The sequence below is a fragment of the Falco biarmicus genome, chromosome 10, assembly GCF_023638135.1.
Source record: "Falco biarmicus isolate bFalBia1 chromosome 10, bFalBia1.pri, whole genome shotgun sequence".
Taxonomy (NCBI): domain Eukaryota; kingdom Metazoa; phylum Chordata; class Aves; order Falconiformes; family Falconidae; genus Falco; species Falco biarmicus.
This window is the reverse complement of record NC_079297.1, coordinates 23,135,837-23,162,051: the sequence shown is the minus strand read 5'-3', so window position 1 is coordinate 23,162,051 and position 26,215 is coordinate 23,135,837. Positions and strand designations below refer to the sequence as shown.

General features: G+C 37.7%; 1 protein-coding gene across 2 annotated transcripts in view; it reads right to left on the bottom strand.

Moving 5' to 3' along the window:
• LUZP2 (leucine zipper protein 2) overlaps positions 1-26,215 on the bottom strand; it is a 309,793-nt gene that overhangs the window by 189,056 nt on the left and 94,522 nt on the right. For both annotated transcript variants that reach the window (XM_056355154.1, XM_056355153.1), the window contains exon 2: positions 4,691-5,077. In XM_056355154.1, the coding sequence (XP_056211129.1) occupies positions 4,691-4,752 (62 nt within the window). In that variant the 5' untranslated portion in view covers positions 4,753-5,077. The remainder of the gene's footprint in view (positions 1-4,690; positions 5,078-26,215) is intronic.

The window sequence follows — 26,215 nt, the reverse complement described above, 5'->3', positions numbered from 1 at the left end:
AGTAGCCTGCTACCACTCTGCAGAGTTCACCTTCAGTCACGGGGAAAAGAAAGGGCACTGCTGGACATCAGTCTGAGATTTCAAAAATGAGCATTGCTTTTGGCTACCTGCTGGAGCACATATCGATGGTGTGGCTACAGCTGAGGGCATTAACACAAAGCAAGCCTCATTCTGCCACCTCGAAATCAAGAGAGGAACACAGTTCCCTTAACTCTTGTAGTAGTCTAAATGAAAAACAATTACTTCAACATCTGACTGTAGCCCAAACAGTGTTTCTAAGACAGGAAAGCCCTTAAAAACTAGAAACAAGGATTTTCAACATTCCCACACCCCACCCCACCCACAAGACAACAACATTAAAGATGTTTCACTTTATCTTTTCTCAAGTCTTACAGTTTTTCACACACCTTTATCCAAGAGGAAGGAAAGATATTAATATTTTCATATTTCTTAAAAAATAATTACCGAAAATAACAAGCAAAGAAAAAAAAAATGACCTCAAAAATACGTCCAGGGAAAAAGCAAGCATTCAAGTCAAGTTCTCATATTCAGTAAAGTAAGTGAATTCACTAAGTTTCTGTCACTTCCGACAACAGGCATACCCCAGATCAACACCCGTACCTTCATTAAGCAACAACCACCTACCGGAAATGAGCACACTACCTTTATCCTGCTACAGACTACAGGGGTGACATACTTCTGATGCCAATGAATTACAGATAGCTTTGTAACATCAGTGTAGTCAGACTAGCAGCAAACTGCACTTTCCGAAAATACGACCACCAGCTATTTCTCTGCCATTAAAATAATATAAGTTCTCCCTTTTACAACCCTGATGTTTATACATCCATTTAATGAGTTGCTGTAGTAGTAGTATTATTATTGTTCTTAAAGTGCATCTTGCTAGGTTTATGGTCTTGTTCTCAGCTATAAAGCATTCTATTCCAATCAAATTATTCAATGTCTTGCATTTTTGTCATATTTCTTGTGTGGACAGAAAGAATTTGCTGTCATGAAAAAAAAAAAAAAAAGAAAGAAAGCTTTGTTTCACATCAAGCTGCTTCTACAGGGTCAGGTTTTTGTCACTTGGACAAGAAAAAAAAATTGTTGGTGATCAAAATATCCAGCCTTTCAAAAGCAATGTTCAAGTAATATTCAGAAAACTGTCCTCTTGGCTAAAAGTAAGGAAGTCTCATTAAATGAGATAATCCGGATGACAGAACTTAGTTACTGACCCCAATGACCAATTTCATGCAAACAAATAGCTTTCCAGTAATAACGTTTAGAGGTCTGGGACCACAAAAGCACACAGATGGCTGCAGAATCAGACCCTGAGCCTATTACATGCTATGTGCACTCGCCGAGCACTCCGTACCACGGGACTCATTTCTGAAGTAGTATGAAAAAAAGGATGTCTTCAGCACAGCACAAAACCAGTAACTTGTACACAACCATCACATCAGATCTGTCAAAACCAAGTTGTCCAAGGAAATATAAAAACGGACAAGAAAACACAAACTTCAGTTAAATTCACCTTCAAAAACGTTCCCTTTAACTTTTTATGAGATTCATTTTAGAGCAGTATTTTTTACTTACTGCATCAAAAGATAAATAGTTAACCGGGCAGGGAAATACACCTCAATCTTGTTACCTCTTTGGCACAACCAACGGGCAATATGGTCGAGAGTCACCATTGTGTCTCAAAGCTGCACCAAAACTGTGTTTAGGTGATACAAAAAAACATCATCCATGTCAAAAACATGAACTTTCTGCCATTTGATCGGATTTGGTTCATGCATATGATTTTAGACCATGCTGAGAAGTTAGCTACAGAGGGTTCTGAAATCAAAAGTTAATCATGAACACAATCTTAGAATTGATATCTGTAGGTTGTCCCCTTTGCAACAACACTATAAAATATGAAAAGATGACACGCTTCATTAACGTAGTTGAACTCAGTTCAGATTGGTTTAGAACGAGGCTTGAAAGCATGCTGAGGTCGTCCAAAACTATTCCCCGTGACTTGACGCAAAGAAGATGGCATCACCTTGTGACAAGGAACAAAAAGCAGCAGCTGCCCACCTTCGCAGCAAGTCCTGGGCTGACTGATTTCAGCACCAATCTATGAAATGGAGATACTATGCTTCTGTACAAACTTAAAAAAAGAAAAAAAAAAAAAAACCACCACATAAATCCTCAGGATGGAAAACTTTCTGCCCTGCAAGGCTGGTGCTTTGCCTTAGCTAAGCAATTTCACACAGCAGGATATTAGACCCCGCTTTCTGCAAACACAACTAGTCCTGCAAACCTACTCTGGGTCCAACCAATGAATTAACCATACGTTTACAAGAAACACTAACTGCCGCAGACAGAATTGCCTTCTGCTGAAGGAGATTAAAGCATAATCTCTTTCCAGTAGATGGCATATTGATAGCACTGTATCATTTTTTTAAACCTCCATCATGTGCTGTTGAAAAATTACTTTATGTTCTACACAGCCAGTTAAAAATCAAGTGACTGAATACAACTGCTATACAGAGTAGCCCAGGACTTCTATAAATCTCCAACTCTACTATAGAGTTTCAGTCTCCTTTTTTGACAGGATGACCAATCTGGCATCAAAAGAAAAACTTCACTTTGCAACACGTATTGTACTTGGGTGGAATTTTAACTGGAATTTCTCTCACATTGATCATTATCATCCCTCAATTACATAAGAACATAAATCATCACGTGCCACACAGTTATACTCTTATGAAAGTGTACTCACTTCTCGGAGTCAGACCGTTCATAATTAGTATTCACATACCAACTTCAACTTCTTCATATTCTTTCCAACTATTTTCTGAAAGATGGGGAGGGACTTGAATTTTTTTTACGATTCTCAAGAGTGTGCTACAGTCCATTTTTCATACAGGTCATATTTTCTCAAGAAGACAAGGACCTGTTTTTAGGGCTTTACACTAGACACCTTGTCCAAGTTTAGTCCCCTGAATGTTCAAATAGTTTGTAAGACACTTCATAAAAATAAGAAAGTATGAAAATTTAGAATAGTTTTCCCTATGTCTTTCCACTACAGTTTAATCTGCACAAGATCATGCAAGATACAAACCTGCATCTGCAAAAGCTGGCTTGGTGCTTCCTCCCCTTTTTAACTCTGGCATAATTTAGCAAAGAATGCATCACTCTTAAGTGAGTGTAAAATTATTAATCCGAATTGACAAGAAGCTTCACACTTGACTGCTACTGAATGTCTCTTTAGACCCCTTCTTAACTCAGAAGGGATAATTATTGAATCACAATACATAAAAATTTTCCTCCAAGTGTTTTATTTCAGAGAGCATTGGAGTAGTTCATATGGACTGCAGAGTGCCTAAGTCAGAAGAGTAAGAACAAAAAAAAAAAAAAGTACCCTCCCTTGCTAATAGCAACCCCTTCCAAAAGCATGAAATAATTAATTGAAGCATTTTGATAATCCCGATTTCTCAGGAATATCTTGCACTCAGGCCTTTTCCCACTCAGATTGTCAGAGTTTTTACCTGCCTGTGGCTGAGTATGTACAGAGATGTGCCCTTGCTATATCTCACTTGGAGTACTTAGCAGCCATACCCCCCCCCCCCTTTTTTTTTTTTTTTTTTAGTCTCAGTAAACTATTAAGGCTTAAAACATGCAGTGCTTTTGCAAAGAACTGCTGTGATACTGATTTAACAGCAAAAGACACATTTCCCTGATAAATGCACAAGACAGATCCTCTGATAACATGCTTTGTGGACTTATAGTAAGTATCCTATAAACTTCTAACACAGCAAAAAAAGACCACAGTCACAATTTAGGTTGGATTTTCTGATAAGGAACTGGACGTTAAGAAGCCTGAACTGAGAACATTGTCACACATTACATGCAGTGCTCTGTACCCCACACTAACTTTCCATCTCTGTCCATCAAGACAACGGGATAGTGTCTCAGCTTTATCTTTTCTGTGCTGAACACGTTACATGCACAGCAAGGGGAATTTACTATCTCTGAGCGACTGAGCAGTACACATTATCTTATCACAACACTGCACGGTCAGAACAGGTTTTATTTTTAAGCTGCAATAGATTTCTGTTCATATTTTCTCAGTGATTTATTACAGTTGCACGGAAAGGAATGTTTGTAGATTGCAGTAACTTTTTAACATGTTTCCTGGCATTGAGATAACACTGCAACATCTCACCTGCATTTCACGGTAAGCGACGGTAAGCCCTCGGTCCATGTTCAGGCATACAAAGCCAAACCGAGAGATTATTCAAGTGTTTATATTTTTTGCACTCTATAAGGGAAAACGTTAGCATGTTCTCAATTTCAGCTGTTTGGCTTCCTTATTTCCAACGAAAGAGTCTATCTGGATTTGCTGCTGTATAGATGAAGCTGGTATTTGTTACAGTCTCGTTACATCACACCAGCTGTGGGTCAAGTTATACAGGAGTAGGTCTTTTACATCATAAAAGAAAAAATAAATCCGAGAAACACCAAGAGAAGACTCAGAATCTTTCAGAGGATCTGGAGGGGGAGGGTTAACGATCAGAGAAGGTATCTGCTCTAAACTTAGCACCCCAGTAAAAGCTAAAATCTGTGTTATTTGAGTACCGAATCTGAAAAAGCAACCAAACAAGGAGAACTCTAAGCAAAAAACGCTGTCGGTACTCACCTAGAGCTTAAGACCAGCGCAGGAAAGAGAGGCAGCAAGTAACAGGCAGAGATGAATTTCATAGTGGAGCTCCTCCGCTCGTTCCGCCGCTCAGGATGCTCGTCCCCCGACTCTCCCCTCCAGCCCTGCGCCTCGCCCCGCCCGGGGAGCTGCCCGCCCCTCTGCGGGAGGGTCCTCGCTCCGCCAGAGCGGGCAGACCCCCCAGACCCGGCCGGGAAGGCGCTCCGAAGGGGATCTGAGCTCCAGGAATGATGTCACGAAGCACAGCGAGCTGCTGCCGCCAGCCCACAGCCCGGCCGCCTGCGAGCCCTGCGGTCACCGGCTGCAGCCGCGTCCTGAAGGATGCGCGGAGGGGCTGGGCGCAGCGCGGCGGGGCCCGGGGGCTGCCTGCAAGAGAGAGAAAAAAAAGAAAACTACAGTGAAAATACCACCAGTGTTTTCCAATTAGTGTCTTTATTTGAAGCCAACCCGGACAAGAGAGGTGCTACAGAGGCAGGAATTGTTTCAAGTGCGTGCCAAGTTCCAGAGCAGCCTGCCACCGCACCTGGGAGGGGGGGATTCTGCAAAACCAGAATTCACAAGTTACTGCTTCAGTCAGGTATGTGTTCACCCCAGCACCACGTCAGGTTGAAGGTAAGAGCAGAAACAGCTTCCAAAATGGTATTTAGAAACATTGATGTCATCTCTAAAAGCCCTTCACCACCTGAAGCAGCTGATAACACCTACAGAGCAGTAAGACCATTTTCCTGCTTTGTGTGCTGGTACTTCACCTGATCCTAATCCTGATTTAAATAAACCAGCATTAAAAATGTTTTCAGACTCTAACTATACCTTGACACAAGTGAAGTTCACCTGGTAGCAAATGACATGAAAGTAACATTTAAACAAGAATTATCTTCCTATGCAATACAAAAACCCAAAACAAAACCACAACCAAAACCAACTAAAAACCCCCACAGCAAAACCAACCAAACTTCTCTACAACTGAATGGAGCACCACCATTACAAGAACGATTTTGGTCATCTGTGTGCTTGTCTGGTCTTATTAAAGGCATCCAGAAACTACATTATACAGCACAAACATAAAACAAGTTTCCATAGTTTAAGGTGGCAGTCAACTGTTTATTGAGGAGTAATTTGGGACTCCTTCAAAGCAAACAGAATTTCACTGTTTGAAATGAATGGAAATCTTTTTCAGATTAGTATTGACCCTTAACAAGACAGTCATACAGCCTACATATAGAATTAATAAATTAAATTATTGGTTACATTCTTCAGTAGCAGACTGAGGTGGAGGGAGGTAAAAACAAGAAAAGACAAGATACGTAGCCAAAACTGAATAAAATAATGTATTTCTGACTCCTCTTCCTTGTATTCCAATTCTAGTATCTTTTTTTCAGCACACCTGGCAGCAAGTTCCATTCAACCACATTAGTTTAAATCAACATTTATTGTTATTTTGTTGCTACATACCAGCATGAACGAACAGTCATGTTACCATGGATACTTATGATAGAATAGTAAACAGGTCATAAAAAGTGCAGTCAGCTTGTCATTTTCTGTTCCAGAAAAAGCCAACCTTCCCAGGCTACCGGGCACCTCATGGTCATGTACCAGCAGCTAATCCTTCTTCCATCCTCCTTTTATGTGCACACATACGGGATGGAACGGAGGGGAAGGTACTGGTGCATCAAGAAAGTAAGTTATGCCTGATGATGCTGACTGAGCTTAAGAAAACTTGTGAAATTTTGCAACCTAAAGAATTATTTTTTATTACTTATTTTTTTTATTACTTTTATTAAAAAAAGAATTATTACTGCTCTGCCTCTTTTTTGAGGGCTGGGGGTAAAACAGAGGCCTACTGCTAGGTGTTGGCTTCATCTCAAGGGTTTTATCATGCTTGCACGGGAGAATATCTCCACAAGTAGTTTAATGTCTCCAGGACAGGCAATCTGCAGCTATAGTAGAGCTACACCACTCAGACACCCCATTATCATTCTTCGCATAATTTCTCCATCATGATCAGAACGGACTGAACAATTAAGAAGCTTTCATGCTTACCAGCACTGCTGCTTTAGTCCTGCTCTGGTGTGAATCCCCTACAAAGACTGTCACAGCTCAGGTTCAGCCTAGGAACACCTCAAGGGCTCAGTGTAAAGGTTTTAGAGCAAACTTTCCCATCTCAGGTCAGGGTGGGGGTGTGGGGCTCTGGATCCACTCGGGCACAGCCGGCCTCTTAGGAGCAGTTAGCAGCAGTGCTTAAGCAGGGATTGCAGCAATGGCAAGCCTAAATTTTGAGATAAGCACAGATAAAACTGTATTACCGCAAAGAGGAACGCCCAGGGGTGAATGCAGGTAGGACAAAGGAAAACCTGCATTTTGAGAGGCAACCGCCGGTAATTAAGGGCAAGGCACTTAAATGCTATTCTTGTCAGAATTGATTGTGCTTAGGCTGCTTTTGCCTTAAGACATAGAAAACAGCCTTTCCCCCCCTCATATTGAGCTAACTGACCTTGAGCGAGAGCTTTCTGTTGTTTTGAAGAGTTTGGGCATTTTTGTTTTGGTATGGGTTTTAGAGGAGATGTACTTTAACAAAGTAATGTGCCTCTTAAGAAAAGAATAATACATTTATACGAAAAAATGGGAGAAAATTTTTTGCAAATTTTTTTACTCTTAGACTGTACAGCCAACATTTTAGCGCTGTGTACACTTAAAGAGAGATCAAATATTAAAGTATAACAACTTCAAAGACCTCGGATAGAAACATTCTATATAAACACATTAGATGTGTAAAACTCTTAAGACATTATGTATTTTCACTCTTATAATTAAAGGCTTTCCCTTTCTTGGCTTAAATTTATTGACAATCTTAGTAAATAAATAATTACTCCTAGCTAAATGAGCAGAAGTAAGGTGATTGTATATGCTCTATTACAAATAACCATACACCAAAAGTACAAGTTAGAAGAAAACAATGGAACTACTAGTGCAAAATTGGAAGGCATTTCAAACACTAGTTGTCACGCAGGTTCTTGTGAGTTTGGCTAAATGCACTGATAAAATAGGAATAGCACTGCCTAGTTTAGAGAAGAAAATGAATCAATTGTCTACCTTTGCAAAATACAGCGCAAGCTTATGCTTGCCAGGGCAGAAATACATCCATTTATGCCTGTGTGTTTATGTAATAACTGCTATAGCAGGGGTCCTAATTTTATATTCATTCTTTCAAAATAAATGTAATAAAAAAAGGGAATCATGAAATGATTGCATATATTGTATTCAGTTATTTTCAATGCATATGTGTTAATAGAGAGAAATTTCTGTAAATACACTTAACGAAGCAAATCATTAACGTATCTTGCTGTTGAATATTAAAATTCTAAATGTTGAAGCCTTCAGAAGACTTTGCACAAAAGACTTTCAAAAGAATAAGGGCACAACTGTTGGAAAAAATATAACACATTTCATTTGAGGGTGTTTTACAAATGCAGTGGGTAAATTTTTATTTGTGAAATATACCTACAACTGAGGCAAAGATAGAGGTAGAAATTACCTATCCCAATTTCATGTCCAGTGCTCTGTGAAGCAGACTACATCATGACGTAGATATTGCATCACCACTGCAGTGCAGAAAATGCCAGCTTTTTAACGTATTTTTATATGTTTACACATATACATACACGCATACAAATGCACATGTATACATATTTTTGCTGAACTGAGGCACCATTTTAGATTACTAGAATAGTTAATGATACATTTTTGCACTCTATACAACATACTGCATTTCTGTGTCTTCAAAAGACTAGCCAGACATACTGAATTCCCAAGTAGTAATCTAAGCTCTCAAATACAGTGTGATAAATACCATCCTAAATAATGCAGGAAGTACAAAACCCCCGACATCAGTACTCTCTTCTTAAAGATAATTGTGAGCTAGTTGACATTGCAGACCTGCGTGATGCAAGATGAGTGTGAGCAGAGTTCTGAGACGACAGTACTGGTTGAGCAGAAGGGACAAGCAACTTAGAGGAGACACTTCTTCAGTTCGTATTCACATTTCTCTTTCCCTCAGAGAAAGATTTCGCTTTAACCTTGAAAATAGATTTGGCAGTCCTTTCCCCACTTTTTCTCTTGCTTTTCCCACTCCACCTTCTCATTCCTTCCCTCCCAGTTGAGAGTTTCTCTAACATTTAACTAAACTTTCAACAAATCTTTAAGCTACCAAAGGGCAAAACACTCTTTCCAAAATGGGAAGGCAAAGTGTTCAATCTCAGGGTGAAGTATTTCAATATGCTGGGCCTAATTTTTTTTATATATGCACGTACAACTGCCACCAGCACAAACACATACATAGAATTGATACATGCAGCTTATTACTGCGCTTGATTGAAAGCTGACACATTAACATCAGCCCTTTGTGAGATAATAGGTTCGGGGTGACTGGTTCCCTATCTTCAAGGTACGTGCGTTTATGAACACTGCAGGAATCCACTCACTCTGAATGGTGAAACCTGGGAGACTTGCTTGCATGGCAAATGAAGGTACATGAGTGACATGTGTGTAAAAAGCATGGAAGAGTTTCTAGCAGTGTCTTCCTCAGGAGTGTGCAATTCACCTTCCTTTAAAAGTATGTATTTCAGGTGAGAGAGGATATTTATAATTACCTCTTACAAGTATGCATATAGCAGAAATACTCAGAATCACCTATCTAACTCAACTTTCACAGCATCTCAGAGGAAGAATAATCTGGGTTTTTTTTAAGAATGAAAAGGTGCATCACATAACAAAACAGTGTTAGAATACTAGCTTACAATGCATTGATACATTTGCATTCAGCTTAACAAATGATGCAACTGCCCAAGGATAACACCTAATTAACTTCAGTAACAAGAAAAAAAGGAAAAAAAAAAAATCCTGGCTACCATAATGCTGAAATTATAGCTTAAAGCTCAGGGTTGAGTAAAAGCTTCTACAAAGGTCCCTTTGCAGGTCATTTAGACTTTGTAAGATATTTTCAAGGTAACCCCTTTTAAATCTAAGAACCAGCCAATTCAGAAGCAAGTTCATTAAACTAATAATGAAGTAAATTTAACCTCATTGTTAACACTGCTTTTAGCAGGTTAGACTTCCAATTCAAATCATCATTCAAACCGTTAGCAAATATATGCAGCCCACATGGGTTTGCTGTTTAAAGTACAGAGAAATGAGCAATTTTGTGAGCATGTGATCACAGGGGAAAAGAATAAGTTTTATTTCATTCTATAAAACACCTCTTTTTTTTCCAATGTCCAAACCAGCAATAATTATGCATTTAATATTTGACGTCTCTGGACTGCCTACCTTCGTTCCACACCGAAGCCCTACATTTTAGGTAATAATATAACTGCAGTAATTCTGGTAGCAACAAGACTTGATCCAAGCACCACATCATGATAAGAAGCGATTCCAGGATCTCAGAAAACAGAAAAACAACTCACTCGAGGATTTGTGGACTTCCCTATGTTAACCACAGAGTGAGCAGTGTTGAATCTTCTAATCCATAAACTAACATTTAAGCTTGTATGTGGTAGAGGAAAGGGAAGAGGAGAAGAAAACAGTGCAAGGGAAATCCAGTTCTCTACTTCTTGTTGGGTAAGTCATGCAAGTACAAGATCTGGGATCAACCCTCACCACCTACAAATGACCTGCAGTACGTTACTTGGTATTAGCAGACTTGAAACAATATTTTTTTGTGGAAGCTTCTTCTTCAGGAGCTATCACAAATGTCTCTCCTTAGCAGTCTAAAACAAGTCTTCCTTGAGAACTTGTAGATGCTGTCACATGTGGTGGTGTTTATTTAGACTCCAGCGTACTGAGCACTAAGAGTCCGAGGTTTCAGAGACCTCTTTCATTTTGCGGTTACAGGAACTGATGCTTAATTCAAACGTGCCCCCAGGTTCATCAAGGTCATTGAAAAGAGGAGTTTGGACATCTTCACAAACAGGGTTTCAGTCAGCAGGCACTGACATTAAAACTCCCTTTTTTAACATCTCAGAGCTGAGGTTCGCTTATATCCAGCAGACACCTTAGGGCAAATCTGCCTGCTCATACCAAAAATGAACTCTGTTGAAGTCAGCATTCATTCAAAACTGAAGACAGAAAAAATACATGCATATCAAGGTCATTTGACAATCTACATACAGGTCCATTAAATTTTTTTATTGTTTAACTTTGAAATAATTTATTTAATAAATATTGTATTAAGATGGATAAGTTTGACTTCTCTAAAATGAAAGCTACTTGATAAACCTTGCAGACAAAATAAAAAGCAAGTCTCAGAAAAGCTATTTTTCCATTTCTGTGAGACTAGTTGGTTTAAAAACTGAAAAGGCTAGGAAACAGAATTTTAATAGCATTTTTAACAAAACAAGGAAAGAATAACAAATTTTAGTCACATCTGGAGAGGTCAGGAATCATTCTTAATGATTTCACAGTGAATGGACTTATTCTGGGTATCACATTCAACAGACTTCAAAGTAGGGTAAAAATTGCTTTAAGGACTTGTTTCCATTTAAATTACATTTGGGGTTTTATTTGTTTATTTTTTTGTGGGTTTTTTTGTTGTTGGTTTGGTTTGCTTTGTTTTTTTTGGTGGGGGGTCCAGAGGGTTTTCTAATATTTTTTTATTATTTTTATTATTATTATTTTGTGTACATCAAATAAGGCTGAATTTTTCTGATAACAAACAACTGTTTGTTATTGTGGAAGAAGAGTCTTTAAAAATTGTCTCCTCCTAGTCAGGATATAGCATATTTAACACCAACTCTTTTAGCATCAATTCATTAGAGCATGCAGCAATTTCCACTGAGAAACTGAGACACTGATTTAAAGACCCCTTGAAAAGCTGAACAAATATTTTTCTTTAAAACTTTTATAGTCTTTTAAAACCTTTGCTTCATGCTTTGCTTCCCTTCCCCTCTTCCACCCCTTAATTTAAAACAGTAAATGTAGGCTGGTACCTATGCTTAGATGTAGGGTAGATGACCTGCCCCAGGACATTCAGATCCTAACCAACCACCAGTATAAAAAAATAAGAGAAAATAAGAGAAAAGAGGAGAGAGGATGGAGAGAGGATGGGGAGGGGAGGGGAGGGGAGGGGAGGGGAGGGGAGGAGAAGAAGAGAAAGTCATTTGTAGAAAGAAACTGCATCCAATTAGATCAGTTGTAAAGCATTTGGTCTTCTACAGCTATAATGAGATTGAATGTGATCCAAGAAAGAATTATTACAATGAAGTCATTATATTTCAGTCTTGAACTTTACAAACGTCCCAATCCAGATGATCCAAATATCAGAGCTGCTACCTATACTGCTCAGACTCCTATACCCAAAGTACATAATCATTTTTGATACATCCAAATGCAATTTGATCACCATTTACCTGTTAGGAACCTACAGTGGGAGATAATTTGAGACACTAGGGGGTGGGGATGTGTGGAAGTCACGCAGAGAAACTGCTGTTTGTAAGCTTCTCATAAGGAATCTTGCATTACAATACGTATATCTGACTTCATGTTAACATCAGTAGTAGTGTTTCAAAAGTATAAATGGAGAGTCAGATAATATGCAATATAATGCCTAGTCGCATAGAAGATACACACATAAACCGTATATCTATATCGTGTCATTCTGAAACTGCTATAGCTATTTATGATGGCCATAAATATGTTTTCCACCTCATTCTATACTTGTTTGTTTTATTGCTTTGTTTTATAATATACGTGTTGTTATAGTGGTTTTATGGCCAAACAGAGGTTACCATCAGAGACTGTGAGCAGCGGGGAATGTTACACAGTTTCTTTAGAAAGCTACAAATAGAACATGTTGCATCCTCTTATTCACACCAGTGATATATATATGTACCTTCACCTCTGCATAAAGAAGTCTGCGTAACTTCTCTTAAAGTAGAAATGTAAGGCTTTAACCAATAATTGGATTTCCTTGATGAAATAATGAGAATTTACTAATATTTTGAACTGTTTTCTGTTATACCCTATTTAAAACCTGATTTTTTAAAAGCTACCAGAAGTGCAGCTCTAATTCAAAATTTATTAGATATGACATGCATTAAGATTATACTATCAAGATCATATCAAAATGTCATTAATACAGAATTAATGGGAACTCGGTGAAAATTGCTACATCATATGAACGGTGAGATTGTGACACTAATATTATAATTGCATAGTTAAAAAATCTTGCAGATCTCTGCATTTTAACGGAAAAATTGCACTTTTTTAAAAAACACAAAGTACAGCATGAAGCAGTCGTGTCATGCTACTGTGTCTCTATATTTTTGGTATTAACTGTATATACAATTAGCACATATCTCATTAATGGTCTAAAACATACAGTCCATGCAAATGCATGGTAATGAACAGAGTAAAGTATCAGTCAAGCAGAACAAATGAGTATGACCAGGATACTTTTGTTCTGTTTAGCTGAAAAACTTCAGATGTTAACTCATTGCTTTTGTCTCCCCGTACAGTGCTGGGAATCACAGTAGGAAAACAGCATCTGTACTTCCCCACAGCCATCTGTGATCCTATCTGCACTGAAAAATGAAACACACAGTACAAATTTAAGCGCAGAGCTGTGATACTGAGCTCATGAAAACCGTTACGGTTCCACTAACTTTGGAGAAACCACTATTTTATATTTCCCAAAAATATGGCCTAAAAAGGTCTCGTAACACTTAAGAATTCTCATATTCTCTTTACTGATCTGCAGTTTCACATTAAAGCCAGTATGTATGTCAAATTAGACACCTAAGTGGCAAACATAAGTCATATTTTGAAAGTACTAATACAAAAAATTGAACAATCTTAATTAATGTTATCTTTTTTTTTTATTTCAAACAACATTAGGATTGTTTAGAAATCTTCCACTGATGCAATTTTTCAACATCACAAAAACAAAACAAAACAAAAAGCAAAAAAAAAAAGCAAAAAAGCTATTTCAAAGGAGGGAAAAAAGGTAGTTTTGCAATGACATTGAATAACCACAGGATTTTCACATTTACTGCAGCATTCCTCACTACCAAAAGTAGTAAAACAAAAACGTTATAGTAGTACTAATTCATTATTTACCTTACAAAAATTTCTTTTCCATCTTTAAACAGAAGAAATCAACCAGAACTGCCAAGCAGTGGCATAACATAAGATTTCTTGTTCTGTTCACCTTTTCACATCATTGCTAGATTTCATAGAATGCGCTATTTTATCATCATTATTAGGAAGCCGGTCAAGTATAGGGTGTGCCATATGTCACCTATGAGGTCTAGTATCAAGTAGAACTTGATTCAATGAATGGATTTTAGCAGAGCCCAGGGGCTAAAACTGCGCTCCTTAAGCTCTCCGTTTTTCCAGCTCACCTTGCCGCCTAAGCGATAAAATTATGTTCACATAAATATAAAACCTGTTATAAATGAAAAAAAGTAAATTAAAAGAAGATTGAATAAGCCTGCTTCTAAGGTAGCTGAAAAACCTAAAAGACTAACGTGGAAGTCTGTAATGAAAAAGGCAAAGAGAAAAGCCCTCTCCTGCAACATGGAGATTGTTTCAGGATAGAAGGGAAACATATTCAGAAGTGTGAAAGGCACCATCCCATGCACACTCATTTTATGAAAATTTAAACTAGCAAAGTAGGCAAGATATCAAAAAGCAGAGTTCAAACATATTTTCCAAAACCTGTACTTAAATGGATGCTAAAAAGACCGCAACATAAAACCTATGATAACCAACTAGATAGCTATATAGATACATTTTTTTCCTTCAAGACAGGTACATTTTATTTCTACATGAACATTTTGCTTTATTACTTTCAGTCATAAATATGAGTTTTCACTCATTCATGGGCTGTCCTTCCAGATTTTAGGAGAAATATCTATCCAAATAGTCATACATGGGTCACTGAACAGTAACACAGGAACAACACTTATCTCCATAGGTCTTCTGTCCATTCCCATCTCTCCTCTCTAATCTCATTTTCTACTAGCAGAAGCAAAAGGAAGGTGTGCTAGTAGCAATGGCTGGAAAGCTCAGCTGGAGACACCAAGAACACCATAAGGGGCTGCCTGGCACGGCACAGAGCTACAAGCCAACCTCTATTCAGTCACCTTACGGCTGGTACCTTGCTGATTTTCTTTTCAAGAAAAGTGGATTCTTGCAATGGGGAATAACAACCCTTCTTGTTGCGTGACCACTGGCTAGAAGGTTGGAGAAGGGATATGATTTTTTGTCATAGCAATGAACTGGGTCACAAAAAGCTCATGCAAAGGTGGTCAGGATGAAAGCACAGCATGCAACATGGCACCTACACATGACTGTGCAGCTTTCAGATCCCATCTTCAACCATAATAGGATCTGTGGAAAAGTCATTTACATGAACCCTGCATGAGGTAGGACGATTTGGCCCTAAGTACGCTGGCATTTCAATAAAACCCTCTAGAAAAAGTGTTTTACAGTATAATTCACTAGAGAAACAGTTTTCATTCTGGCCTAAGCTGAGAAAACCTAGTGAGCACCTACCATGATATAGAGCACTATACATTAAGGGCACTTGAGGCATTTAAGCCACCTCTGTTTAAAATAGAGACCAAAACCATTCAGGTAGAACTTCAAAGATGCCAACACACTGCTAAACCCGCTGATACTGAGCTTAAAGACATATTTCAGTTTCTGCACGTGATAAATACATACTATACAGTTATGAAATCATGTATTCAGAATGGTCTGCTCCTATGTTTTCACCTGAATTTGTGGTTATATTCACCTTCTAGCATTACCTTCACTAAAAAGACACCAAAAGAAACCAAGCATTTCTCTAACGTTTCTAGCTCCATCTTTCTGAAGTTGTACTCTGTGTCTTTCTCAGAGGGCAGATTACACTGAATTTAAGTCCGCATATTGTTTCATACTTTTGAATAAGCTGCTCAAAGACTGGTAAAGCAAGAGGCGTGCTTCAAACGGGGGTCATTTTTTGTAGCCAAGATACCCAGCGTAAGGGTGGCATACATGAAGATGACTAAATTGGGAAAATTAAATTAAGGAAAGCATGAAAAAAACCCCACCCCAACAGTAACTGATTACTTTTTTTTCTTTTTTAAGATTTTCTTTTGAAAAAATAAGTAGAAAATCACATTGTCTGCAAACCTGTTCTGACATATTTCTCCCCATCTTCTAGTCTTGTATTCTGTCTATCCTGGGAGGAATAATGGAGTGGGTTGGTTTTTAACCAAAGCAGCAGTTGGGGAAGGACACACTTGGAGAGTAAGGTTGAAGTATCATGTTACTGTAGCCTTGAAACTAAACAGTACAGTCTTTGTATCCTTTCTCGAATACCAAATTTATAGCTGAATTGTCATCAATACTGATTTTTATTTTGTGACTCTCCAAAGGCTAAGTCTATTATCAAGATCACGCAAATCAATGTATGCAGCAATATATTAGCATTTAGTATCATCCAGTAAAGGGATAGAAAGTGATGAAAGGGTTTGTTTACCATTTCTGAAATATAAAAGAATTATCAGCATGTAATTCATACTGTACAGAGACTTTCTTGGCTGGTGATTTTTACCCATAACAGAACAGGCGTGACTGAAAGATTAACTCACTCAATACATCATTTGAACGTTTGTACTGAGATTCGTTATTAATCTGGGACAAACCATGACATTTTAAATCTTCACCCTAGCTACCCTGTGAAATCTATTAAATTACATCTTACTTTATGAAGAATTTTTTATATAATCCTTCAGCTAATCACTTTTCATTAGTTAGTGAAGCTAATGTATAAAAGTGCTAATTTATTTAAAAAAAATATTTAAGCGTGGAAAGTTCCATAAATGCTAGCAGTAACTTAAATATTGGTATGTATCTACAAAATGTAAATTAATACTTTGTGTTCTTCTTTAGTTTATTTGTTCCCTTAGAAAGCATCACAACTCATAACTTACCACATTAGGTAGTTAAATCCTCTCCAACCGACTCTTCTGTATTTTCTTTGACCTTTCTGCTTTTGTACTAAATGACCTTTAATGTTTGATGGATGCTTCAAGCTTTCCTATTGTAGCTCCTTAATTTGGGCTTGGTTCTGTCATAGATTTTAACAGAAAGAAGAGGTTTTGCAGGTCACAAACCAGGCATATAATTATCTGCTTTTCCCTACCACCCCCAGCTGTCAGGCAACTGCCTGTCACACAAAAACGTTAATTGCACAATCTGGTATAGCACTGTAAGTGACAAGGTGAAGCCCAACAAAAAGTTAATCTGATAACAAACTACGTGTGTGAGAACCATAATACATATGATTTAGGGTTGTAAGCTTCTGTTCTATTGTTTGGTGTCCTCTGGGGAAGATGCCTTCCCTACCAAAGCCTACCCTTTCAAACTCTTCAAAGCCATCATGGACCTCTCTACCCATCTGCATCCTTCCATGGAAGGAACTACTCAGCCTGCTTCAGAATCCTTAATAGTACTGAACACAAAAGTCTTCAAAACATATTTTTATAGTAAAAGATTATCTTCAATATGCAACACTATGTTATTGTTTCTCCTCAACCTTGGGTAAATCTCTAGAACCACCATTTCAGTAGGCTTGACTGAGCCTGACTGCAGAAATGTTCTGAGCCAATAGCTTAGGTAACCACAGTGGCTTTTATAGAACAGGAGATGGAACTAGTGTGCTCATTCCATTTTTCCATTCTAACTATTTAAATACACTCACATTAAAGATAATTACAATGTCTAAAAAACAAAACAGCACAACCCTGTTGTTATGCTATTCTACTTTAGAGGAGTGCTTAATTCCACTGCAACAAAAAGTGACATTTTGTGCATTAAATTCACTATTTCTCTTATGAAGCAAGTAAGAAAAATAAACCAATGTAAAAATGCAAGAAACTAAGCTCCACTGGGTAGCTCCTCAATCTCCTGAGTAGTTCAACTATTTGTAACTTTGAAGCCTATCTACAGTGGTAAGTGATCTAGCCCTTTGCAAAGAAGGTCATGCACAGAACACACAGATGAATGTTGCTGATAACACGAGGGTTTGTAATTTAGGTTTGATATCCCTGCATGTTATTTTATGCAGTTTGATACTCTGTTCTGAAATCACCTATCCACGTTGCTCAAGTTTCTATGGATCGAGGTTTTTTATAATCCATATGCAGAATAGTAGCCGGCTGGACTTCAGGTACCCGCGCTGCATTGCAGTCTACAGCCCTTGCTAGGCACAGACAGGGCTGAGCATTATCCGAAGTCTCATACATGCTTTAGATGCTGCATACTTACATGTTCTCAGAAAAACTGTACCACAAAGCATCCACTGAGCTAGCAGCCCTAATCCCAAACAAAATAGTTAGCAGGATTATGCCACGCCAGGCCCATGAACAATTTTAACAGTACTTCTCTTGAAATAAGGGTGTATCAGCTTTTCCAAAGATCAGAATCTACCTAATTTAGGGGAAAGGGCACAAAAGATGATTTGGTGAAAGGGATAAAATTTGAAGTAGGGTCTTAAAAAACAAAAAAAGACCTACAATCTATGGAGAAGCCCAGTGATCTCCATATGTAACAACTGTTATTTTTTCTATTAAAACCTTGGCACTTTCTGCCTTAACGCATTAAGCTTTTTATAGAAATGCAGATTGCAAAAATTAACGTAACTTAATTTTGAACAAGGTGATACCACTTACATTTTCCATACAGCCTTGCAGCATACCTTCCAAATCCAACTGACATGTTACTGATGACAGAAGCTAATTCTGTGAATGTGATTTATCCTTTTTTTTTAATCCCTTCTTTAGTCATTCTCTTTTTTGAACATTTATTCTCCTCAGCCATGTACCAGCTATATGTCTTTTTGCTCACGGAGCAGCAGGTGGTGATGAATAAACACTGCTGCATAACTTCCTCGGAAGAGGCATAGCTCTGTACTAGTCATCTGCACAAAAATCTCATTGTAAACAGCATCTAAGCAAGTGGCAGATGTTTTAGTGTAACTAAGACTATCAGGGTAGCATACAGGTTTTGTGTGGTGTGTCCCCCCTCCTCCAATTTAGCTTTTTCAGGCTGTACTAACACAAACACAGCTCCATCAAAGATCAGTGCAGTTGCCTGTCAATTCTACGCTCCTCCTCCTCTTCCATTCATTCTGCCCATAAGTATCCCGTTCTACACCCCCCTGCTCCTTCCCCAGAAGATAAATCTTAATAATAATCTTAGATAATCTTTGATAATCTTAGAACATGTACAACAAGTATTTAATTTGTAAAAACATAGAAAGTAACCATTAGTAAGACTTCCATATACATCTCTAAATATATTCTACATAGAAATCTGAAAGGTCTAATGCTACATATCATTTTGACTTCAGCATTTTACAATGGCCAAACAGTAACACATGCAAGACAAAAATCAAATTGAACCAATTTTCCCAGGATTTTGCAAGCTCGGAATTGCTGTAGAGCATCACCTATCATAACAGAGCTTGAACCCAGGTATCACTGCAGCACATATTCAGAAACATATTTGGCCTCAAAGATGGACTAGCCCCAGAGGCAATACACTTCAGAGCTTTGTCTTTCATATGTATCCTCAAAGTCAGAAACTAGAAGACGATATTTCCTAATACAAGAACATAAAACCAGTGTTAGGTAAGACTGGTATAGAATAATCTTGGGACAGTTGCTTCTTTGGATTATTTCAGAAAAATGCTGAGGAATCCCCATGCAGGATTCCCAGGCAGGTTAATTTCAGTTAACAGTTAATTTCATTTCTCAGGTTTACTGTTTATGTCCACATAAAACAAACTTGAAAACCTGTTTGTTTGGTTTTTTAACCTACTCTAATAACAGCTACGTTCATTCATGCTCAAACCTTTTTTTTTTTATAAATTCCTTAAAATCTGAGATTCTGTAGAAATCAGTTCCATTAAAAAAAGGTTGCATAAGAAAAAAAATCTCATTAAATGAGTATTAAAACTCTTCTCTTAAACTCATTAATTTTCAATTTATTTGATTTACTATACTTATACTATGTCAAGGAGTAGCATAGGTGTACTTCCTTTATATTTCTTATAAAGTAAGGGCATTGGTAACCAGTTGAGATGTTTGTTACCCTTTTACAGTAGCAGTAAGTCCTTTTCCTGTAGTTAGTTTCCGACCTACCAGTTATGAGTTCAGAACATTTTACCATGCAGATTTTGATCTCTAATTGTCAACCCTAAATCTGCCAGACATCTGCCTTTGTTGAGTTCTTCTGGAATAGCTTCTCTGTTCTTTCCAAATGGTTTGTCACCTACTGGGACAATTTTTCTGCCACCAGTTAGTCCACCTTCTTAAATCATTAGTGAATCTGTCTTTGTGCTCTAAGTCCTCTTCCAAAATGGTTTTCCAATACTGTAACCATCTGCTTGTTTTCTTAAAGTCTTTTTCTCTTAGCTTGTTTTTGATCCATGAAAGTTACCTACCATCCATATAAAGTCCGTTTATATTTTTCTCACTTTAAAGCCACTTAGAGGGATTTTGCCAAACACTGTCAAGACATTGAGATCTTATTTACTTTCTACTTTTTGTTTTGTTTTGTTTTGGTTTGTTTTTTTTTTAATAGAGATGTTTGCTTCATGCTGTGGCAAAGCAATATACAGAATGGTCCAGGATAGGCCCAGGAAAAAGCCAAGACGACTTCTTCACCTACTGATCCTGAGGCTGAACCAATGTAATTTAAAGGAACTCAAGAGCTGGGCCTGAGACATGCTAATGGCCATGTTCTCTGCATCAGCTGCAAGAGGGGCTAGGAAGAAGGAGGAAATCTGCTTCTGTCTTCAAAGTGCATCTTCTGGTGATGACCATCCTTTATATTGGACCCTCAAGGATCCAGGTCCTCGAGTCACATAAAAAATAGTCCCCAAAAGGTGACATAACTTGAAATTCCTAGACTGACTACCATACAAAATGTCACCTTTGAATCCCAGCATGAATTATCATATCAGGATTGGCAAATGCCTTCCTATAAATGCAAGATAAAACCCTTAATTATAAAAAATCCCTGACTTTCTAATACTGAACCCCCCTGAAAATTAATTCAAAACACAGCTTTGGAGTTTAATGGTATTCTTCTTTGGAGAAGCATACATCAGGATTTCATGAAGCTGCGGTGAATAGCAGCAGTGCTGGATATTTAGCTCCACAAGATAACAGATTCCAGTAGTGTAAGTCATGTCTGTATTCATGAGCCACAGCTATTCATTGAAAGAAGAGTAGGATGAGTTCATCCCTGACATTTCTATAACCTTGATTCTCAGTCCACCTTAAGTTGTCAAGAGATGGGAAAAGGCATTTTCTTGATTATTCTAGCAATTCTGAAACCCAATAATAAAATAATTTTCCCTTTCTTAGATGTAGGGATAAAAAGTCAATAATTCACAGCATGTGAATTACAAGGTTAATATGACTTATGTTTTCAGAGGAAGATACCCAGTATTTTTGAACTAGGCAGGCTTCTTTTATTAACTTCATTTTATTATTATTTCAACATGCTTAACCTACAAGATGTTACAGAGAATTTAATTGGTTATTATTTCTGATAGCTTGACCCTTGTTGCACAATACAAACATAAACATTACACATGTTATTAGATGTAATGACTCATTAAGTGTTTTTCAAGCACAGACTGGTGCACTGCAGACAACTTTACGTATTTCAGGTACGACTTGCTGCAAAAAGGAGTGCTGGGGAATCTTTCCCATGGATTTGTCAGAATTCAAACCAAACCAAAATGAAAAAAAAAAAAAAAAAAAAAAAAAGAAGAGAAAAAATCACCACAAAAAAAAACACCCCAAAAAAAAAACCAAACAAAAAAACCCAACCCATTTGCACCTTCTGCTGATTAGAAATCTAGGTAGACAAGCCTCACTTTATGTGCATGTGAAAGGATTATAACATGATGCAGAAACTAGTCATTTATGCTCAAAAGAAAACTTCATCTTGAATTTCAAAGAAGTAAGAGGAAGGGAGCTGTCCTTGAAACACTGTAGAATACTTTGGACCAAAATTTCTGGTTTAGTTTATGATGAGTCCATTTATTTTGGGGGGGGGGGGATGCCTGCAGCTGATGAGGTAGCCAGACTGCTATGCGCCGTCAGTGAACGCTGTTAAAGGACACATTTACAGTAACGGTTATTTAGGTAGCTTGGACCAACACAGTGCTTGGCCTTACAAGAAACAATTTCAGGAAAACAGGTTTAGTGCTTTTTTGTTACCGTCCTATTGCGCGCCATGCTACTAATGCCACAAAGCTGGCTTCGCTCTGTCCCTGAAAATGCCCAGTCCTAGTCCAGAGCAGACTCTCTGAGGTCTCAGGAGTTGCATCATTTATGTCTACACTAGGATACTGTTGGCACTTCAGAGCAGCCAAATGCTCCAATCATAGTAAAATTCAGGTTAAGGGAAGTACCTACTTTAAAGCTGACTTGAAAACCTCCATCTTTATTTCTTTCAAAAATAAAGTACCTGAGTAAGGAGAAAATTCTTCACAGTAATATTTCAGTAGCTTTAGTCCCAAACTAAAATGTTTTGTAAAAAGTTTGTAAATGTGATTGTCGGTAGTATTTAAATATATGATTAATGTCAGGATCTCAAGTGAGGTTTTTTTCTGAGCACGATGGTAAGCAATGAGTCTTGTATTTCTTAGCCAGGAAGTTACTAGAAAGGCAAGCAAGGCAGAAGGCAGCCCTGAGAAGCTAAACCTACTGAAACTGATGGAGAATTTGTGCTCAAAACACAAAGGGAACTTGTGAGGGGGAAGAAGTCTCTATAGAAAATTAATCATTGATTTCTCATTTTCAAATGTTTGGTCTTGCTCTCAAAAATACTTTCTGCTACCTACTCATAAGGTTAAGCACAGAGATAACATCAGACCAAGTTCATCAATACGACTCCACCAATTTACTTCATCCTCGATTTGGATTTTCTTACTGGCTAGCGAGGCCCTGCAGGTTCCCTGTGTTGGCTTCTCTGATACCCAATGGAGAAAAGCTGCTGTGAGACAGAATTATAATGGATGTAAATATTATCGTTGACTTAGTCTATATGACTCACCTATACAGCTAAAAGGAATGCAGTAATGCAGCATCTATTCTATAGAGGAAACAACTAAAGTGTAAAATAAACAAAGAACCTCTGAAACAGCTTTCTAAGACATCTTTCCCTCTAAATTCCTATATGGAAATCAAGTGAACTTCACAGAGGTAGATGGAAAGCAATTGCAGGCTTCCTAGCTTAGTAGTGACTTATGTATTGCACACCACATTTTTTTCCTAAAGGAATGTGGATTCTGACAGCCAGTATATTTCTTTCATGGCTACACAAACCACCATGGGTTTGCTGTTATGCCTCAGTTTCAGTATATTATCATTTTTGTGGGGTTTATTTCATCTTCATTAATTTTCAAATCCTTTGACACCTAGGGATATATTTTTACTTTGTACTTCATCAGTCTCAGACACCTTGTATATAAAAAAGCTAACAATTTCCAAAGTCCTTGGTTAATTGAGACCAACAATTTGTCTCATCTCCTGAAGTTAATTCATAAAAATCTTTACCAAATGTTTTAATGAAATTATAGTTATAAGATCAATCAATAATAATAATTGCTCTGATTATTAAAGTACCTCCTGCTGCAACTATAATGCAAAAATTTAGTCATCTGTTATGTTATAGGCATATGAAAACATTTTCTAGCTTGTATTTTGCTCTGAGGTATCAGTGTATGCCTATTAACCCTAAGAAAACTGAATTATTTTGGAAAAAAATAGTTGGGTGATATCTCCAAATCTTTTTGTAATGTGTTTACATTTTTGTCTATAGCTAGAAATGCATACATACATAGATAAGCATGACTACATGGAAAGGTGACAAAAGAGCTATTGTTCATTGCAGATTGTTAAAAAAAAGAAGGACCTTGTAGTCTGTTTGTAATCAAGTCTATCTGGACTCTCATTTTCTGATTAGAAGATATATGTAAAGTATATTTTATCCTTGAGCCATTTTTGCAAGACATCTCAGCCCTCACTTTCAAATACCCCAAATCTAATACTTCTCCAAATTAGGAGTTCAAACTTACAAATAACTTTATTGCATTCTAATGAAAGTGTTTTGGCTTTATTTTTAAAAGCATATACATTTTTTTTATCTATCGTTCTCTCCAACCATCCCAGCTCTGCCTCTTTTTATTCCTCTTTCTCACTTAAGGGAAGTGCTGACTTTTTCCTCATGTCAGTTCTTCCTTTAAGAAACACCAGATCACTTTTTTAAAATCTTGTGTTTGCATATATTTTTACCATGACTAAGTTTAACTGGTGCTCTTTCAACAGAGGAAGGAACAAAAGTTTTGTTTTCAATAGACATATTAATTGGTTATTCCTAGCAGACCCATCGCAAGGTAGACTAAAGCTATTGTAAAGCTGATGGGAAGTTCTGGAGGCAGAAATGGATGATCTGCCCCCATATTGACTTTGCTAAAGTTAAACCAATGAAATAACCAACGTATCATTTTGGCAAAGGCAACAAAAATTAAGCATAAGACTTCTCACCGCAAAAGGGGAGCAATTGTCCCATTATTTTAAGTGATCATCTGTTATGTTTTTTATAGTTTCCAATACTGTTCTAAAAGATTTGGTTATATATTATAGGTACAAGTTTTATTTCAGTGATTACTGCTTCATCATGTCTTACAGTGCTAGCCACAGTGCACTGGATTTTGTGTCATCTCTATTTGTTCTCCATTCACAAGAGCAAATCTACATTCCCGTTTCTCATTTTTCATCACTTGAGGAAGCAAGTTCAGGTCTACCTGCCAAAACACGTAAGCATTACACTTCCAAACAACCACAAATCAGACACAACAACAGCAAAGGAAAAATAAGTAACAAATTAATGACTTCCTCTCATTATGAGGTTGGATCGTTCATTCACCCATTCAAAGTTTTTTGGTTTTTAGAGATGGGTATTTATGTCTGTTTGATGGAATCACCAGTGTTTACTGGAAAGCATACTCCATGTTCTAACTCTAAATATACAGTTTATTCAGCAGTGGGCCAGAACAAAGCCACAGCATCACAAAACCACTGACCTGATTTTACCCACAGAAGGAAGTCGCACGCATGACCGTTAACTTATCTTGAAGCAATGCGCATTGGCTAAAACATGCAGCCATTTGACCTCTGCAATTACTAGAACATTCACTGTGACAAATTTATATCATTATTCATCTCCTCACAAATAGGAAAAAATAGACAACTATGCACTGTCTGCAGCCAAGAGATTCCCCATGACACATTGTTGAGGAGTGGATAGACAAGACCATTTAGGTTTAGCTCACAGCAGTAGCACTCTGCTCCCCAAAGTGAGATTTTTCAAATGTCTGTGGGAAGTATGACTTGTAGAACATACACAAACATATCAATTCACAGGTTCCACAGTCAGTAAAGGGTTCACCTTTACCCAGGTTCGATATCAAATCTGTTCAGGCCCATCTGCAGAGCAGTCTGTGTAAGCAAGCTATGGTTCCAAAATCTATCTTGCTCTAGACCTCTCTTAGAAGCGAGTCTTTCTGTGCTGGATTCCTTGTTTTGCATCAAACCACCTGAAGTAATTCTCTGCCACACTGAAACGTAACCCCTCCCCCCCCACCCCCCACCCCTGGTGACCTGAATCTCCACGCAGCATGCAACTTCTATGCAAGTCATGTAGCCTGAAGACTCAGCAGAAATTAAGTTCTCCACAGGACTTTGAACGCCAACCAATTTACAGGTTCATTTATGTGATACTATTGTACATCTGTATAATAGAAACGTCTAGTAGATTAATGTGTAAAACTCTACACCTCCATTCCAATACAGGCGAAAGTTTTGTGTGTGCATGTCTTGAAGGTTTTAAAGGGAACTATGTTCATACATTTCTGTTCCTTCTGCATAATAGTGCTCCAGTTAAGAAAGAAACCTCCAATTGTCACTTAAATACTGATAGGATTTTCCTTGTAAAATGATATTTTAATGGGTTCTAATTGGCTTTATTTAACAGTGCATTTCACTATTGATTACTCTTAGTGCTGCTGTGTTGTTGCACAATGAGACACGATAAGCAGCTTTTCTTCTAAAAACAGTTTGTTCAAGTTCATGATGAATTTTTCTAAATGTGCAGTCTAAAGCAATTAAGGAAGAGGCTCTCCACTGCTCCAGCAGTTGTCAGTCTCTTGCAAACAGCTAACAAAAGCTGCATAAGTTACCAGAAAGTACTGCACGCTTTGAATTGTTCTCCAGTGTTCCGAATGGATATTTGGAAGATCAATTCCACCTGAATCACTATCCTGAAAATAAATACACATTGCTTGTTCAATTATCATGTGTCCTAAAACAGCACAGAGATATTCCTTTGCTCTAAGTAAGCTCTTCCTCTTTAATTTAAGCTCTTCCATCTACATAT